This window comes from Notolabrus celidotus, chromosome 9 (assembly GCF_009762535.1).
Source record: "Notolabrus celidotus isolate fNotCel1 chromosome 9, fNotCel1.pri, whole genome shotgun sequence".
In the NCBI taxonomy this organism is placed as follows: Eukaryota; Metazoa; Chordata; class Actinopteri; order Labriformes; family Labridae; genus Notolabrus; species Notolabrus celidotus.
The window spans coordinates 11,348,261-11,366,909 of record NC_048280.1 but is presented as its reverse complement, the minus strand read 5'-3'; the positions used below and the strand labels follow the sequence as shown (position 1 = coordinate 11,366,909).

The following is an 18,649-nucleotide window of genomic DNA, read 5'->3' as shown; positions in this document are numbered from 1 at the left end:
AACACAACAGGAGCAATATGGACCATTTTATGTTTTATTAGTGGTTTTGTGCTGTAGTATCTTTATGATTTAGTTTCAAAGCTGCTGTTGGTAAACATCTGTTCAGAGAGAGGGACTTTGAATGTCAACACTATCCCTCCCAACCAGATTTACTCTTATCCCCCCCAACACAGATTGGTGTGTGCAGTCATGATAGTGCCGGACTCATAACCAATTGGAGGACGTATTAGGAGCCGACCCATAATCAATCATGACAGAGGATTGGAGATTAGCTATGATTGGTCCATCATAACGGGAACGAGGGGAATAATAACATTTCTTGATACAAAGGCATTGGAAAACGCAGAAGTTTGGCAATAGTCTCAAATTACTCCACTTACAGATGAGTACCGATGGGTATTATGACCTTTTCTCCAAACCCATCAGAAAAAAAGTAACGTTTTGTACACCATTCCTACCAACAGCAGCTTTATTAAGGTAACACAAAAGTGATAACCTATGCTAATGTGTTAACTCCAAAATGATATTAGCTTGTTTCTATGCTAAATTAAGCTCCTTTTAACTAAACTTTACTGCTGAATGTAGCTTTACATTTACCAGGATTTGCCCAGTCTATCACTCTATCAAGTCTTAGCACAGATCATTTATTTCATGAATACTTCATTTTTCTTTTAGGTTAAAAGTTACTTCTATCTGTTTTTCACTATGCAACGTTTTGTTATCAGAGATATAAAACTTTACCAACAAAAAGCCACTTGCTGATACTTTGATTTGAGTTTAAGGAGTCTGAATCTAAGGAATCCTGAAAACAAGACATGTATAATAAGGTGGTTGGTGAGTTTGTGCAATTCCTCAGCAGATATACAAATGCCCATCACCCTATTGCACAATGTAAATAGGGCAGTTATGAGTAGTTGAAATGCTGTCATAATCAGACAACACTGGGGAGGAGGTGTGTAGTAAGTGTTCGAACTTAATTTGATAAAGTCTTTGGCAAAGGAATACAGAATAACAAAAAGTGATGAGATTCTTTGCTGTGTTAGTGTAACTGGATTTAATGGTTTGGACAGGAGTCATCTTTAATAGATGACATTCTTAAAGTAAAGTAACCCCATCACAACCCAATATAAATGTCTGTTTGTGTGTGTTTGTGTGTATGTGTATGTGTGTGTGTGTGTGTGTGTGTGTGTGTGTGTGTGTGTGTGTGTGTGTGTGTGTGTGTGTGTGTGTGTGTGTGTGTGAGTGTGTTTGAATTTTTTAAAGATGTAGGAGTGCGCTCTAATCTAACACAGATGGAAACAAATAGAACAGACGTCAAACTAACCATCCCCGCCCATCACAACCTCGAGTACCATGTTCTGAGCTATTTAATATGGAGTTAACAGACAATAAAAACAATGAACATGAATTATCCAGTGTAAATAAAACCACTGTTGGTGCTAAGAAAAGATGGAGCTATTCTTGAGTCTAAGTGACTGGGATTTCCTGAGGAAGGGATGGGTTGAATACAGGGAATAGTGGTTTTTACAAGTGGTTTCTGGTGCCAGCTAGTTAACCACACAGATAAAATGTCACCCACAGCCCATCACAGACTGACAGACGTCCTTGACAGTGTGAAAAATCAATAGTGCGCCAGTTTTAATGTCACTGCACATTCACCAGAGTCGTTCAAGAGCTAAAGTAGAAGAACAGACTGAAACATTACATCCCAATGTCAACACAGCACCGTCAAAATAAAATGTACAATAAAATAACCTCTGTATCAAGTGCAGGTATCACATATACAGAGGTTATTTAATTATTCATTTATTTAAAAAGGAGAAAAATACTCATTAATATTAAAAGTCAGTGTCCTGGCCAAGACTGGCAGCAGCACATTTTACTACGTTACTGACAGACAATGAGCAGCCTTCCACAGAAACATAACGCAGGGTAGATAATACATTAAAATACATGACATAACAGACTAAAAGAGCATATGTATGTCCAAATCCACCAAAATCAAAAGTAAACCCAGCATCTACAGCCAGCTGTTTGCCTCCAAATCATTTAGCATCAGCTTAGTAGAGAGATATTTATTGATATTATGAAACTGTTGTAACTTTTGAGCTTTTGGTTGTTGAAAGATGATCACAAGTTTTTATTTTCATGCTTTTTTTCTGACCATAAGGCATCTATTTTTTCATAGTTTTTGCAGCTTGAGAAATACTCTTTAACATGGGATAAGTTAATAAATGTTTTTATATTGCAAAATGTTTGAAGTTCACGCTTAACATGAATGTATTTTTCCCATAGATTGTATAAATGATTTTCCCATTTTGATTTTTCCCAATAAAGATAACTGAAAAAGTATCGCATCTAAGTTTAAATGATTTTTTAAGACGAATTAAGTGACGATTAGAGTCAGATAATGATAAATATTGATTGGAGATTTTCCATTTGATTATCTTTACACAGATACAGCTGGCCCTTCATCCCATCTGCAATCAGACTGTTTAACACCAGCACTATATGTCCTGTCAATCATCTGTTCTCATCTTTCATTCCACTACATGGCAGTTACTATAGTGACTTGGCACATTCACAAATAACTAGTGTGTATACATCTGCTCTTGAGTGACCCAGCACTTGGTACTTTGGTCACTATTGTGGTGATGTTAATAGATGATGATAATGGGAGGTCTTAAATGGTTTGGTTGCTTCATTGTAGATGTCCCTTATTTTATATATATATATTAAAAAAATCCTTATTTACTTTTGTGCATTGCCTTTACACTGCTTGGTAGTACCTGCACCCAAATGGACTTGAAGCACTTTGTTACTCGTATACTGATCTTGTTTCCCCTTGTCTAGATCTTTGCTTGTGTTGTTCTTGTTCTTGCATGTACGTCGCTTTGGATAAAAGCGTCTGCTAAATGACATTGTAATATTGTAATATTGTAACTTCTGTAATAGTTGCCATCTTTTATTTAATTTTATTTAATTTTATTCTATTCTATTTTACCTTTATCATTGCTATTGCTATTATTATTGTTATTATATTTTTTAACTATGTTAGTACATTGTTGTCTTCCCCTGTCCCGTGTTGAAAGCTGCTGTAACAAAAGAATTTCCCCCAACGGGGGACCAATAAAGTATATCTCTTATCTTATCTTACTCGACTATTAGAGGTACTTCAAATTCTGGCTCCATTTACTTTTTTTTCCCAATCATGATGTATGCCTCTCGAGGATCCCAACGGGGGTAACGATTGCGAAATTTCCTGATAAAACCCTACTACATCTTTTCTATTAAAGGGAGGGGGGGATTTTTCCTGGATAACTTGGGTCGCTGCAGAGGACGTCTGAGTATCAGCCCCGCCCAACAGGCTGCATCATCATCCGGCCGGACCGACAGCCTCGCTCTCCCGCTGAGGTCACAGCAGTAGCGGCCCTCCCCTCTCCACACACACCGGCAGGACCGGAGCGCTCAGATAAAAACTGGAAGCAGAGAGGCTCCCAACTCAGACCGTACGAGGAAATCCAAGGGACACACAAACTTCTCCTGCAAAGACAAAGAGATATTAGCGAACCAGAAGAGTTTGAACGAGTACTGTGGTAAGTGTTTTCTTTACATTGATGCTCTCGTGACATCTATACCTACTACAGTGCTGTGCATCAGGTTGTTTTCTGCTAATGTAACAAGTTGTTTTTAAAACACATGACATTTAAACATCATTATCTGGAGATGGAGAGTTGTAGTTTTTATTGAGAAAGGTTTTGCATGTGCATGAGTTTCATGTGATGTGATGTGATGTGATGTGAAAATAGACGACATCTGATGGTTTCATTTGCATTTGACATTCCAAATATATTAACCAGCATTTTTTCTCTGTTGATTTGTCAAATACGCATGGTTGGGCAACATCCCAATATCATAGTATAACGTTGGACAGTAGAATAGTATTTTATGTATTGATTCAACACAAACTTTTTACTTCCTATTTCACCATAATTTGCAAAAAAAAAAGGTAAGAGTTTAATCCAGTGTGAAATTAAAGAAGATTTCTAAAGTGAATATAAGTATGATGCTACAGTAACCTACAACATTGTAATAATACAGTGATTCAACATGACATTCAACATGACACACATTTTTTACAAGGATAAGTAGTTGGGTCCCTGCTCGAGTTTCACATAAACTGAGTGGGAGGGAGAAACTTTAGATTACCCTCTGCTTGCTCATACATTTGGCATCTGAAATCCTTTCCCACCCTGACTTAAGCAGCTCTTTATTTACCTTTTCCATCCACATCATCAGTTTTAATCTGTGAGAATGCTGAACAAACACCCTTCACAGCATCACACACACTCACACATCACATACACTTCCTCACACACAGCATCACACTCACACATCCAACACTTATCGGACAGCAAACCGGTAAATTATAATGAAGTCCACTTAGTGTTACAAATGTTACAAGAACTTGCTGATACTGTGCCCTTCAGCTGGACTCACTGTAGGTTTCTTATCTATGAACATCCCTGCTGTGATACTGTGTATCTGTGTACCACTCTGAGCCAAAACCTGGACAGGATCACCATCATGCAGACTCTTATCAGACTAATGAGCGGGATTTTTCATCTCTTGAATGCCCTTCCTGGCATTTACAGTGCTGATATTCTCCATCACACTAGTACTCTGTGCTGTTGCATGATGGGAGAAAGGAGTTTACGTCCATTATCTGCATTCCCGGCAGTGTGGCCAGCTGTGTTAGTGCCTCAGACTGAAGTTTGTGACTCATGGGACCTCAAAGCTGTAAGTTAAGGGTAGGTCAGACAGAGTTGGATCGGTTTGTGGGAAACTTGGCCAGAAGATGACGCAAAACCACTCTAAAGACAATCATTTAATAATTGAATCTGGAAAAGTAAGCCTCCTCTCTTTCCCTGTGACTGTATGATGGAGTTATATCTTCATCAAAAAGCATTGATAGCAGTTATAGGTCCAATGAAAGCTTCCCTCTGTCCTATGCAGTTCTGGATGGGAGCTGGGATGACTCAGGACTACTCACTGTCATTCTGCTGACCGCTGGGATTTGATTTCATCTCCGTCCTCTCCCTCTTTCTCTGTTCTGTCCATGCTTTCATCTCCTTTCACATAACCATCTCATGTTCCAGTTTTTACTCATTTCTAATGTCAGCACCTGCTCTTTCAACCTTTTCTGAGTTTGTGTTTCACCCTGATAAGAAGTTCAAGGCTTCATATTGTGCACAAAGGGAGGCTGCAACAATGCAGCTCTCTGTTCTTTGGGGACTTTACAGAGATGGATCACAGCTGGTTTACTGAAGCTTGACTGAAAACTCCCTGAATGAATAATGCCTGCTAAGGAGCTTACTAACATGACATTGCATGCCAGAAAGCTTCATCGGCAAACATATTATACACGTGCAAAGCTCTTAACTGAAGGAGCAACGCCTTACCTGAAGCTAATGAGGGTATAGTGCAGGTTAACAAACCCCAGCAGGTCAAACCAGTTAAAAAATCTGATTTACTGGAAACATAAAGCTGCCAGCCTGCTGTGACAAGACAATTGGAATAGTGTTTACAATACAACCTTATAAATGTCGAGCTCTCTAAGAAATATTGCAAGGAAACAGATTCAGCCAGTGAAATTAGACTATAAAAGTGCAACAATGCCAACTGCAAAGATGTTTCCTTTGACACTTCCTCTTTTGGCTGCCAGTGAGAGCAGTCCAGACAATCTAAATATAGGTTTTATTATCATTTCTGGCCTTTGAAGAGAAAAGGGTTCATTAAATTAAACTTAAAAATGCTCTTAAGTTCAAAATTTGAACTTCACAGAGAGATACAACTATGCTCCCTGTGAGCCTTCTAACCATTCTCACAGTTCTAGTCTTTGAAATTTTGAACAAAAATGTCTCACCTCCAACCTCTACAACCTCAGCACACCGTCATCATTACAGGTCTCTGCTAATGGTCCTGTGACAAAGTTTGTGGTTACCGTTGAAGACCAGCAGTTCCTTTAAATGAACTGCAAAAGCACCCAAATAGGAAGTGAAAAACTCTAGTGTATATTTTTGTTTCTCAGTCTTATCATCTGTTGCATGTGTTAGTTTGACCAAAGTGGTGCATCTGAAACTGCTGCTGACTCACAGTCTGGCTGCTGCTGCTGCTCCGAGACGTTTTCATTTCTTCCATTCATATTTGACCTACTAGGGAAACCACACTGTCCTCAGGCTGCATACATGGTGGTACACGTTTCATGTATTGAGTGATTGGGTGCGACAGACTGATGCCAATTTAACCCTTCAGAGCCAGTGGGATGCCAGTGGTATGCTGGAGTTTTCAGAAAGGATTTAATATGAGCCAGTTGTTGTGGCTTTGTAGCTTTTAGTCATGTATCAGTTCCTCTGGTCTGTATGTGCAACAATAGTTATTATAGATTGTCACTATTCCTAATGTTTGGCTATAAATTGATAATATTTTATGAGAAAAGTCGGAATATCACAAGGCTGTCATTAGAGTCTCCTTCAGAATACAGTCTAAGATAAGATAAGATAAGATAATCCTTTATTCATCCCCAAAGGGCAAATTCATGGAGTTACAGCAGCAAACAAAAAGGTGTACAGTACAAGAATTTCAACAAGAATATATATAGAAAAGAAATGTTCATCAAAGACAACAGATTGGCCATAATTCTCATGTCAGCCACCACCTGGACAGGGTCCAGGACTGAGTTGAGCTGGCCTTCTTCACCAGTTGGTTCAGTCTTGCTCTCCTCCATCCTGTCTGCCCACAGCAGGTGAAATCCTTCCAATGTGTCTAAACTCTATATGGTCAAAAAAAGTTGAATCTGAATAAAAATTCTTCTAGTTCTTAATATTTTTTGTTGCATTGTGTCAAAGGGCTGTTCATAATGCATTTGTAGTTACAAGTAATAACAACTCAAAGACGGCTTATAATGGTTAGCTGTTCTTCAATGAGCTGTTATATGACACCTCCAAATGATCAAAAACATGCATTTTTCATTGGAAATTTAAAAGATAATTAACTTAAATTTCCAATTACTCCGCTTATCTTGTAAAAGGGAAACGAAAGTATGAGACCCAGAGGCTGTCTAAAGTAAAAAGGTAAAGTGAGATAAAGCTGAAAATAAAATAAACACAAGGTTTTTTCCCTGTGGTTTCAAGAGTTGGTCATTTTTAGGCATTCAGTTCTGCTGTACATAAAACTCAAAACATCTGGTGTTACTTTGTATACTCTAAATAACTCTTTGTAATTTATTTGCCCCTTCAAATGCATTAAATGTGGTAAGATGAGCTAAAACGAAGACCTTTGCATTCTGGGATTGTCCATGGCGGAGAGCTAATGGCTCCCCGGCATGGCCTCTCCTCATCAGACTGCAGACTTTGAAAAAGGGTGGGATACACATGTTTTCATATCTGGTGTGTACTTGTTGGCTTGAGTTTCTGTGCATGCGTGTGTTGATATGAACTCATGTTTCCGAAATGCATGAGGCCTGGGCTGGCTGTACTATAGCAGGAAACACATGTTTTCAGCTGACAGGGTGGAGAGTGGGGTGACTGAACGGAGCTCAACAGCTGCACAAAGGAAACAAAAAAGGAAACTGGTGTGTTGTTGTCGCCCTGCTAGAGAGGCTCTGTTGGGGGGTAAAAGCGCAGGTCAACGGGGTGTTTTACTTGTTCGAGACACAAGGATAGCTTTCATGAGATCTACTCTCCTAATGGTGAGTGTGAGAATTCATGTGTGTGTTTTAAAAGTCAGATCCTGAGGGGGAGTCTTTGTTCCGGTGAACAATGAGCAGAGGGAACAGTAAATCTTTGTAGGGGTGTTTATTAGCTCCACGTTGCTGAACACTTTGTGTGTGAGCGAGTATGTATGTGCTCGTGTGTGTGTGCGTTGGTTGCCTCACTGATACATGACAACACACACTGCTGTTTTCTGTTGGCCCAGTCAACCACAGAAGGTGAGTCAGTGGATGTAAAAACGTGCAGGCTTGTATGCACACGGTTCTTGTTGTATGTCTGGGTTTGTGCGTGTGTGTCTGTCAAAGAAGTTCCTCATCACTATTTTTAAAACATCTTGGTTAATCCTCACATTTCGGTCAATTTTTCGTCACTCCTTGATTGATTCCTCTTTCTTTCTCATCTCTTTCATGTTTTCCTCACCACTCCATCCTTCAATCATCCTCTCCTTGGTGACTCATGTTTAGTCACACTTAACTGAGGAGTATCTCTTCTTTGCATACTTTTTCTGCATTCAATATCAAACATCATTTTCCCCCCCAAAAAAGAGGGGGAAATATGACTGTAGTATTTTTGACTAGCTACGGGTTTTCCCTGCTGTTTTCTCCTCCTTCCCTTTTAAGCCCTGAGTCACTTCATCCTCCCACAGCTGCTGCTCTGCTCTGGTGGAGAAGGAATGCCATCAGAGAGGTGCAGAAACTTTCTGCAGTGCGTGCTGCTTTTTATCACCCCAGGGTTGTCCAGATTGTGTTGTCTGATAGAAGTTAAGTTTCATTTTTAGCATCAAGTGAAGATAATCTGCGTCCTGTTTGTTCACAGAGAGGAAGTTATAGATGAAAAATGATAAAAGGGAAATTAATTTAAACACAGCAGCAAAACCATATATAGAACATCCTATCAGGCTGTCCTGCACAGGCTGTTATAACTTCCTGTATGAGTCACAAAGTCAACACAACTTCAAGGAACTACAAATGACCCCTTGTTCCCATCAGCATCCCACCTTACCCACCCTTTCCTCCCTGGTGGTCTCCCTCAGAAACAGGCTTACTGTAGATGACAGAAGGAAGCTGAACAGAGAAACAGTAGTGTCAAGAAAGGTGGACAGTGTGGATGTTTCCTGCAATTGTTGTCTCTGTGTTTGTGACAGATTTCAGACATAATATTTACACTGACAGACATATTACTAAGGAACTCCTGCCTGATCCCTCACAGAGACTGAGTGCTTCCATATGTCTGTATTGGCTTGAAAAAAACACTGTAGATTGTTCCTAACATGTTTTTATACTTTCTTTATATTCCAGATAATTAATAACCACTTGAGCGGGAAACCACTCGATTAAACATGACAACCACACTTGGACTTATAGTGCTCCTATCTGCTCTCTGCTGCAGCCAAGCTGACAATGTAAGTATTACATCCATGACATAAGAGCGCTATACTATATGTTTTCACTACAAATCCTGAATACTTGACAGAAGCTCAAATTCTATAAGTGGCGCATAATCCCTATGACAAAACTTTAAGTCATATATTTATTTGCATGGGGAATGAAAGCAGTTTTGGTGATACTCTTTTCATGCCTTTATTGACGGGATAAGACAGTAGGTAGAGGAGGGAACTGGGTAGAGAAACTGGGGAATGGCAAAGGGCCGCAGGCTGGACTTGACCCAGACCGCACATTTTTAAAAGAACAAAGTTATTGCTGAGCTGAACTGGCGCTCCCTTTAACAAGAGAAACATTACAGAAATACATTTTTATTACATTTAATTTTGAAACAACATAATTCATAACCTCTTTATAATCCTGCTGCCAACCGCTGACTGTGTGAAAGATTAATGACACTTGTGTTAGTGTTTGGTATGTTTTCTCTCACCATTCCTCCTCTACTCTGTTAATCTGGTGCACACATGCATTTGTCAACACTGCCAATCAATCAGTAAACTAATTACCTCTCAGAGAAATGAACACTTCGTCATAAATCAGCTTGATGATAACTCACTTTAATGACAGGAAGCATGTTTTTGACAAGTGCATTGATTTTAAAGTTTAAACCGTGTCCCATCTGTTGACATGGAGGAGGCGGGCTTTATGATCTAGACCAGGGTTTCCCAAAGTGTGGGTTGGGACCCTCTGGTGGGTCGCCAGACACTAGTGGGGGGTCGCGAGATGTCTTCCAGAATAATTTTTTTTGTAAAGTAATCTAAAAATTGCATATTTGAACTATGACTGAAAAAAATAGCGACAAAAGTAGTAGTTACATTTGAAGTAAGGCCTTGCAAACACAACATTTCATTAGTTTTCTGCCTTTCTTCGTTGTGAGAAGACTCCAAAGGTTTTAGGAGTCCAGCTAAAAGAAGTATGAAGCAACTTTGAAGAACAGTGGGGGTCGCGAGTCTTTGATACCTATATTTTCGGGTCGCGGGCTGAAAAGTTTGGGAACCACTGATCTAGACTGTAACCAGTTATTAGAGGAGGTTCTGGTTGTTTTAGCTCCACTTTTCAGGAGCTGCCGTTGTTTTTCTTTTTATACAGTCAATGCTGTTAACTCTTAGATCTTTCTTCTTTTCTATACACGAGTGCAGCTGATAGTAATGAATGAGCAACTCAGTGTCAAGTTTATTTTCACAGTATTCCAGAGAAATGTAATAAAAGCCCTGTCTGTGTGGACCGGAAACAGCCTGTTTTCCCACACCGCACCACTGTTTTGTGTTTTACATATATATTTTGTGTTTCAGGTGAAGCTGCTCCGCTCTAAAAGAGGGACTCGTTTTTACAGAGGTGAGCCTGACAGGCAGCCTGCTAGACGGACGCTTTTGATTATTCATGTCCAGAAGTCTTCATCTTCCTTTGACACGTCCTGTGAGCCCCATCACACACCTGTTTGTCTTACCTAACTGCACCACCCTCACAATCATCATCACCCTTCACAACTTTAATCACAATCTGTTAACTCACTGTTTTTGTTTGTGTTCCCCCTTTCCTTTCACCATTGTGTTTGCACTGCTTTTATATGTTACAGTAAGTAGGTTCTCTGTGTGTCTTGGCTGTATACTTACTATTTGTGTGTCTGTGTGTGTTTGCGTGTGTGTATTTTTCAGCACAATGTGTTGATAGTGAGACATCAGCTGTGCGTAGTTCAGGGGACACTTGGCTGCAATGGAAGGGACGACAGGTGGAATATTGTCGTTGTGCATTGAGAGGACGAGAGCGTTGTCATGTTGTGCCCGTCATCAGTGAGTGTGACACATATGCATACACACACACACACACACACACACATCCACAATCACACATGTGTTTGTATTGTCTTCCCTTTATGTCTCCTTCTAATCAGCCATATTTTGTGTACAATTATGAGACTATAATCCTTTGCTTGTTAAATTCTGTTGGTCTTTGGCTGCCCTTACTGACCTCTCTGTCTTCATTTTACCTCAAAGTATCCACTAAAACCTCACATGATTATTTTTTTGTCGGCTTCCCTCAATCATGTCTCCAAACCTGTGTTATTTCAGTGCATCCAAATGAAGAGCTGCTGGGTTTTCTGTGTCTTTAAGTGGGCGTAGTTTAGTCTGAGTCTGTTTGGAGTACTCCTGCCAGGAGAGCCCTCTTGCGCACTTTCACCCCCATTGACGAATTCTGCGAGACATGACTTGCCCCGCCCTCGCACAAATTACAACCACATTTTCGGTCTGCACCGTCTGTGAGCTCATGGCGCTGAGAGCGAGCGAGGTGCTGTTATTCTTAACGCAAGCCTTTAGGAAACATTGAAATAATAAATGAGAAACCGGACTGGCAGAGAACCAGTCCCAGTCTGGGAAAGAAAGCCTCTGTGTAAGAAGAGAGTCAAGATGAGCCACGCACACTTTCTATACTTCTCATGTTTCTATGTCAAATATGACACACAAGACCAAACCCACAGTTTAAAAAGCTGTTTACGCAAGTGGTTCAATCAATCATGTTCCATCTCATTATTAAGATTGTTTGTATGCTGAGAAACTTTATGACGTATGACTGACTAACCAGCTCTCTGTCTGCCCCCTCCAGACTGCTACGTGTCTCACTGCTACAACGGGGGAACCTGTAAGGAGGCCGTGTACACGTCAGACTACCTCTGCCAGTGTCCTCCAGGCTTCAGCGGGGCTCAGTGTGAGATCAGTAAGTACCTGACAATGTGTTACTTGTAATGAAGGACGTCAATATTTTTGTATTGAACCTGCTAGGAAAATTTAATTTTAAAATGTTTTCCTCCCATGACAACCCAAAAACTAGGAAAGTTTCAAAAGTTGACCTAACATTTGTTAGTCCCTGTAACAGTCCAAGGCCAAACTGTTTGAATATCTGATCAGATTAAAGCTATCAAATAGGATCACAACTGGAAGTAAGACTTAAGACTTAAGCCCAGATTGTCTTATTTATTCATGTGATTCTATCGTTTTACTGGTTGACTGTTCTCTGATATGCGTTTTAAATGGAACCTTTAGCACTTTTATCATTTTATCATGTCTATTCATTTTACCATTTTTACTGTTAGATTAGTTTTAGGATATTTTTCTGTGTTTTGCATATTAAGTAGTTTGTTCTGTCTGACATCTATCTTGTAATTTTGTATTGACCTAACATCTCACTGGCTGCAAAACAAGTTTACCTACGGGTACAAATAAAGTAACCTGAACCTGGACCTAAGCTCTTTCAAAAAAAAATTTAAAATCAGATCCAACTTTGGTTCACACTCACCAAATATAACCTTCATTTTTTGTTGTTTAAAGCCTCTGATTAGAACCAGGAGAACTCTAATCCTTAAAAAAATTATTTTGTCTAATATTTTTTTATGAGTAGGTCAAACAGCACAACATTTGTACAATGATCTTGATATTTAAGGATTTTTCTTTGCACTTGACGTATTGGAAAAGTAAACACTAGGTTTGATAAAAAAAAAAAAAATGATGTCTCCATAAATGTTTCTCGAAATATCTGACTATCAGACGTTAATATTATTTAAAGCAGCTGTCAGGGTCCTCAGTTTGTGTGGATTTTGGTGCCCCCTGTGGACAAAGTATGTCATATGAAGTCCCATTTGGAGCACTGGTCATCCATATTTAATCTTTTAAAGTCTTTATCTGAATAATGTTGATCCAATCTAGTCTTTCTTTAAAAAAACAGGAAAGAAGTAGATTTCTGGATAATTTAAACTCAGATTAAACTTTTAAACAGCGCCCTGAGTTAAGTCTCCAGTTTATTGTTGCATAAATAGAAAGGACTTTAGCTGTTTGGAATGTGTTCTGAAATAACTATAATTGTGATTAAGTAATATATATAAATTAATTTATTTAATATAGAAGATAGGAACAGAAATAGTTGATTTTCTTTTGGTTTATCAATTGACCAATTCATCTACTTCAGCTCGTCTTGAATCTCTTCTTCTGTCTGTCTAAAGAGAGACACTTGTTTTCATTCTGTATCTGGTGTCCCTCTTTGGCCTATCTTTTTTTCCTTTGACCAAACAAAAACTCAGTTGACCCCAGTCCATAACAGTGCGGCCGGTGACACAATCCTGATTAAAACGTTCTACGAACTTGTTAATGACTCCAGATAAAGTCATAGTCTGACTGTGTGACTCAAACAGAAGGTGTCATGGGCCTGTGGTCTGGAGAAAAGAAGCGAAAGATCATAAACCATGGAGAGACATTCTGGGACATAAATATTTTTGATTCTGCGGGCAGCTTCTTGAGGCTTTTAGGGACACCCCGCCCTCTCACTGGGATAATTATGCAAACACTAGTGGTCACATTGGAGCGATTTCAATGACAGAGTAATGAGTTAGGAGGCAGGACTCAGTAAATCTGATTGCTTTTACGATCATGATAGTTTATGTTTGGTCATTGTTTGACACCACTAACTGGAAAAATACAATAAAAATGCTATTAAGGAGCAAGTCATGAGTTTAATGTCTTACATAAGAAATAACTAATAAATGTTTCCATAATTTGTCCGAAACTGAATGGCCTAATATTTTCCACAACCAATAAATACGTTTTATTGTGTCAGAATAAATAACATTAGGCCAGTTATAAGAGTGATGTCAGTCTAATATAAATGAGTGACACCATATTCTTTTTTCTGTCACAGACACCAATGAGAAGTGCGTTGTGGGAAAGGGTGAAGGTTACCGCGGCACATGGAGTACCAGCACTTCAAGATCAGAGTGCATAAACTGGAACTCCACATCTCTGAGAGGAAGGAGGTTCACCGCCAGAAAAAACGATGCTGCTAGTTTGGGACTGGGCAATCACAACTTCTGCAGGTAAATGACAAGTGTGCACAAGAGCATCTGTTACAATGAACAACAAAAATCCATTGTATCCTTAGAATTAAAATATAGAGGGGTCTGATCAGCCGGCATAATACTGGTCACATTTATTTTAATCTGCTGACAGGATGTATTTGGGAATGTTTTGTAACCTTAATTAAATTAATTGTCAATAGCCAAAGATTAAAATGCCTTACTTTGAGGTTAAAACTGTAAAACCTCATCTGGAAGGGGATCAGCTTAACAAAAGCATGGTTCATAGACAAGGCAGCTAGCATAAAACAGAGTCAACTGTATCATAGAGGCAAATTGGCAAATATTGACAGGAGTTAGGGAGTGAAGTTACAGGTGATACAGGGAATGAAAGGAAAATAGACAGAATTAAACATGAAAATGAGTCTCAGTTGGTAAAACCTTGTCAGGATGATGAGTTTTAAAACAGTTTGGTTTAGAATTCTTGTACCATGAATTAAACCATAAGCGTGCTTTCCTTTTCCTTCTTCAGGAACCCTGACAGTGATGAAACTCCTTGGTGTTACATCTATAAAGGCACTCAGATCTCCTGGGAGGCCTGTTCCATGCCCAAATGTCCTGAAGGTGCGTCCTTACATAAAGCTTATAAGCTAAAATAATAAAGATTTCACTATGTATTTCTTTAACACTCTCTTTCTCTGTGTGTTTTGGAGCAGATAAATACCATGAGTGTGTGAAGGGCACCGGCCTGTCCTACAGAGGAACAAAATCTGTCACTAAGAGCGGCTCTCGCTGTCTCCCGTGGGACTCTCCTGCTTTAAAGCGCAAAGTCAACAACGCTTGGAAATCTGAGGCACTGGAGCAGGGACTGGGCAGCCACAGCTTCTGCAGGTAGCCAACACAAAATGCTTACTCTGACACACTCTCATGTAGAGAGCCAGAATAACTGACTAGATTTCCTTTTCTTTATCCAATAGGAATCCAGACGGTGATGTAGGACCATGGTGTCACACCTACAAGAACATGCAGCTGAGCTGGGAGTTGTGTGACATACCTAAATGCTGTGAGTTTCTTTATTATGGCGATTTTATTGCAGTCAAGTCTTGGAAGCTCATTCAAATCAGGAGCTGAAATCTTTAGTCTTTCTGCTTTTCAGCAACACGTCCACCTACCATCACAACCCTCGGCCCTCGTGCACCGACCACCAACAACAAAGGTAGGACATTTTTTACTTTAAATTCTGATCAAAAAGAGCCCAGCTTCCCTGTTTTATGTTTGTCTTGATATCATTTACTGATATTTAACCATCCTCTCCATAGCTACATGCGGCCAGCGTATGGACAACAGCTTGAATCGCCCTGCTTTCCGCATGTTTGGTGGCAGAACGAGTGACATCACAGAGCAGCCATGGCAGGCAGCCATTAATGCTTACCAGGGCCGTCTCAAAAAGCACTTTCACCGATGTGGAGGGGTGCTTATTGACTCCTGCTGGGTGCTGTCAGCTGCACACTGCTTCGAAGACAGGTAAGGATCCTTAACATTAACACACACATGAAAAAGTTGAACCTGTTTACCAGACAAAATGCTAATATCCCCTTTTTTTCTTTTTAGTGTTAAAGCAGAAAAATTGGAAGTGATTTTGGGAAGAACGTTCCGGAAACAGAATTCCAGCGGCGAGCAGATTTTCAAGGTTGAGAAGTACTGGATCCACGAGCAATTTGACCACGAAACATTTGATAACGACATCGGTGAGTGAAGATATGGCAATCCCATTTTTTCATTTTTTTCCCAATCTTGTATCATCAAAATGTCAGCTTGTGTAAAACAAAGAAAAATAGCATTTTAAAAACAGGGTTGTGGCATACTATAAAGTGACTGAAAAAAGTTAAATGAGACCGTGTAGCAGCCCAGTTTCCCCCAGGGGGTGATGATATGGAACATTAAGAGGGCAGCAGAGGCTTGTTAAAACTTTGAACTCAAACCGTCAGTCTTCACAGACTTCCCAGTGCATTATTACCCTGACTTTCCACTGGTCACTTTCCACTTGCAGCTCTTTTGAAGCTTCAGACGGACATTGGCATCTGTGCTGTAAACTCTCCGGAGGTTCTTCCTGCGTGTCTGCCCGAGCGTGGGCTGGTGCTGCCCGACTGGACTGAGTGTGAGATCTCAGGATACGGAAAAGACTCTGAATGTAAGCAAACAAGCTACCCAACTGTGGTGCTCTCTAATCTTTGCATGGCTGCTATTGTGGGAAATGCATTTAAGACATAAAAGGCACCTACTTTACTGACCGGCAGAGGGCTGTATGAGCTTTTCAACAAACTATAATAAGATTTTTGTTCTTGGATAGAAGTTGCTGAATTTAAACTCTCTCCCCAGTTTCTGCAGAGTACTCGGAGCGAGTTAAGAGAGGTTTTGTTCGCTTGTGGCCCAAAGAGCGCTGTGTCCCTGGTGTTCTATCTGGACGCAAAATTACCTCCAATATGCTGTGTGCAGGGGACACCAGAAACAGGGATGATGCCTGCAAAGTGAGAATTTTACTTAATCTCCTCCCTCCTACTTTACTGATAACTTTGCTCTATCTAATCTTTACTTTCCTTTTTCCATTTTCCATTATAGGGAGACTCTGGTGGCCCTCTGGTCTGTCGTAACAAAGAGAAGATGACTCTGATGGGTGTGATCAGCTGGGGTGATGGATGCGGGCAGAAGGACAAGCCTGGGGTCTACACCCGTGTCACCAATTACATTGAATGGATCAATGGGAAAATCAAGGCAAACCCTGTCTAAAGTCAGAGAGACTGCAAAGAAGATGTTATGAATGACTATACCCATAAACACAGTGGGTTAAACATGAAATGTTGATGTTTATCATCGAGACAATAGCCAGAGAGACACACTTGATTCTGATCATGTTCAGAGTTTGTCTGATGGTACACAACTAACCTGATGGTAGTTTTTAAAGCACCTAAAAGACTCCAACAGAAACGCACAAGAAGAACTTCAATCATGAGTTTGAATGCTCAGTGTAGTTCTTGTTTTCTGTTCTTTACTCTGTGAGGCAGTATGTATGGACAGAATCACAGGACACACTCTTGATCTTCATTAATGTTTTGTCATGTATAAAATTTGTCCTCAGAGTTGTGACACAACATAGGAGGTAAAGGCAGGAATATAGGATTTAGTTGTTTTTTTCTGCCCTTATGGGCGGCTCTACGCTGATTAATGCAGAGAAGTCTCAGTAGCAGACTTCAGGTCAGTAGCAACTTTTGATCTATAAGAGCACTCCACTTAACATTAGCATTTAGTTTGCACAGTAGAGTACGTCACATAGGAATGTAAGCTTTTTTCAAGGCTTGTGCAAGCAAAGGAAAGCCTGTGCTGGATTTGTGTTCTCAATGTAGTTTTACTTTACTAGTTTTAATGCAAAGTTTGCTTCATTTGAGGGTCTGGGAGGATCAAACCTGAATATAAAGAAAAGACTAATCTGCTGGTTCAGATTCTGCTTGATGGTGCAGTTTTAATTCTCCAACCTTCCGTATTTTTCCTTGTAGATAGGATGATATTTTAACAGGAGGAGGACAGATATTTGAGACTTTAACTCTATTTACCAAATCTGTGACCTGTTCTTCAAGCTTCACTTTACAAGAAGAGCAAACTCTCACTTGGTCTTCCTTATATTTTTAACCAGACTTCAAGAGCACTTCTACACCAGTCTCCTGGGTTGAGCCCAACGTGTACATAACATGTAAATTGATTTTACATTGAAACCGACTGGGGGTTTTGTCTTTTGTATTTGACATTAAACTGCTTTTTGACTGCAAAGCTTAAATTCTACTGCAACTAATTGTTCTATGAATGAGTTTAAGATTTTTTGTACAACACTTTTTTATTTATGTGTTTTAAAACCGTTTTGTAGAAAACACTTTTGTACTGTGTGTACTAAAGCTAAATAATTTATTGTCACTGTCATCATAACCACATCTTGCAACATACTCCTTGGTTAATAAATAATACCAGAAATAATATTTGTCTGCTCTGACCTTTTTTTATGAACTGATAAATCATTACACCGAGACAGCTTAAGGATCACTAAGGCTCACTTCATCAGCACCTGAATGAAACTACATTTTATCAAACACGTATTTGTGCTCTTTTTTTGGGGGTTCAGAATTCACTCATATTTAACAAACTGGAAAATCACTGGAGCTTTCCTATAGTGTGAACAATTACTACAACAGCCATTTGACACTGCTGTGCATGGTAAAGATAAAACATTATGCAGTGCCCCATAAAATGGGCGACGGTGAGATGAAAGTGAAAGATGAGAGGGCCTTCAGGTAGCACTTCAGATAGAGAAAACACAGTAAAGTTCTTTGAAGGTAGCCTACAGTGGAGACATTTTTGAGTGCTTTACAGGGCTCACGCGCATTGGAGAAAATATGTAAAAGTCCCTTCCTAGCAGAGACGACGGAATAGATACCCCTCGAGAGTCCATTTCAGTGAAGCAGTCATGACAATGTGCCCTCATGGTTTCACTCCCAATGATGAAACTGTGAAAAGTCTCTGAGAGAGTGTCCTTCTAGTGGAGAAAATAAAGG

The 18,649-nt window shown here is 39.7% G+C and overlaps 1 protein-coding gene across 3 annotated transcripts; it reads left to right on the top strand.

Moving 5' to 3' along the window:
• The first annotated feature begins 3,422 nt into the window (after nucleotides 1-3,422).
• Nucleotides 3,423-18,074, top strand: plat (plasminogen activator, tissue). Of its 3 annotated transcripts, none has more exons than XM_034691105.1 (15): nucleotides 3,423-3,596; nucleotides 9,071-9,174; nucleotides 10,507-10,549; nucleotides 10,870-11,004; nucleotides 11,816-11,926; nucleotides 13,898-14,072; nucleotides 14,584-14,675; nucleotides 14,768-14,942; nucleotides 15,029-15,114; nucleotides 15,208-15,267; nucleotides 15,371-15,575; nucleotides 15,663-15,799; nucleotides 16,102-16,242; nucleotides 16,431-16,579; nucleotides 16,671-18,074. In XM_034691105.1, exons 2-15 carry the CDS (start codon nucleotides 9,112-9,114, stop codon nucleotides 16,836-16,838), a joined length of 1,740 nt encoding a protein of 579 aa, XP_034546996.1. In that variant the 5' UTR covers nucleotides 3,423-3,596; nucleotides 9,071-9,111; the 3' UTR covers nucleotides 16,839-18,074. The 3 variants fall into 3 exon arrangements, with proteins under 3 accessions (XP_034546996.1, XP_034546995.1, XP_034546997.1); XM_034691104.1 differs by having other exon boundaries at nucleotides 10,507-10,630; XM_034691106.1 differs by lacking the exon at nucleotides 10,870-11,004.
• Nucleotides 18,075-18,649: the final 575 nt, after the last annotated feature.

Excerpts from the sequence above, each read along its gene's own strand:
- plat (XM_034691104.1), top strand. The coding sequence starts at position 9,112 with ATGACAACCACACTTGGACTTATAGTGCTCCTATCTGCTCTCTGCTGC. Across the intron at positions 11,927-13,897 it reads CGGGGCTCAGTGTGAGATCA|ACACCAATGAGAAGTGCGTT; the intron begins GTAAGTACCTGA and ends TTTCTGTCACAG. Across the intron at positions 15,800-16,101 it reads AACATTTGATAACGACATCG|CTCTTTTGAAGCTTCAGACG; the intron begins GTGAGTGAAGAT and ends TTCCACTTGCAG.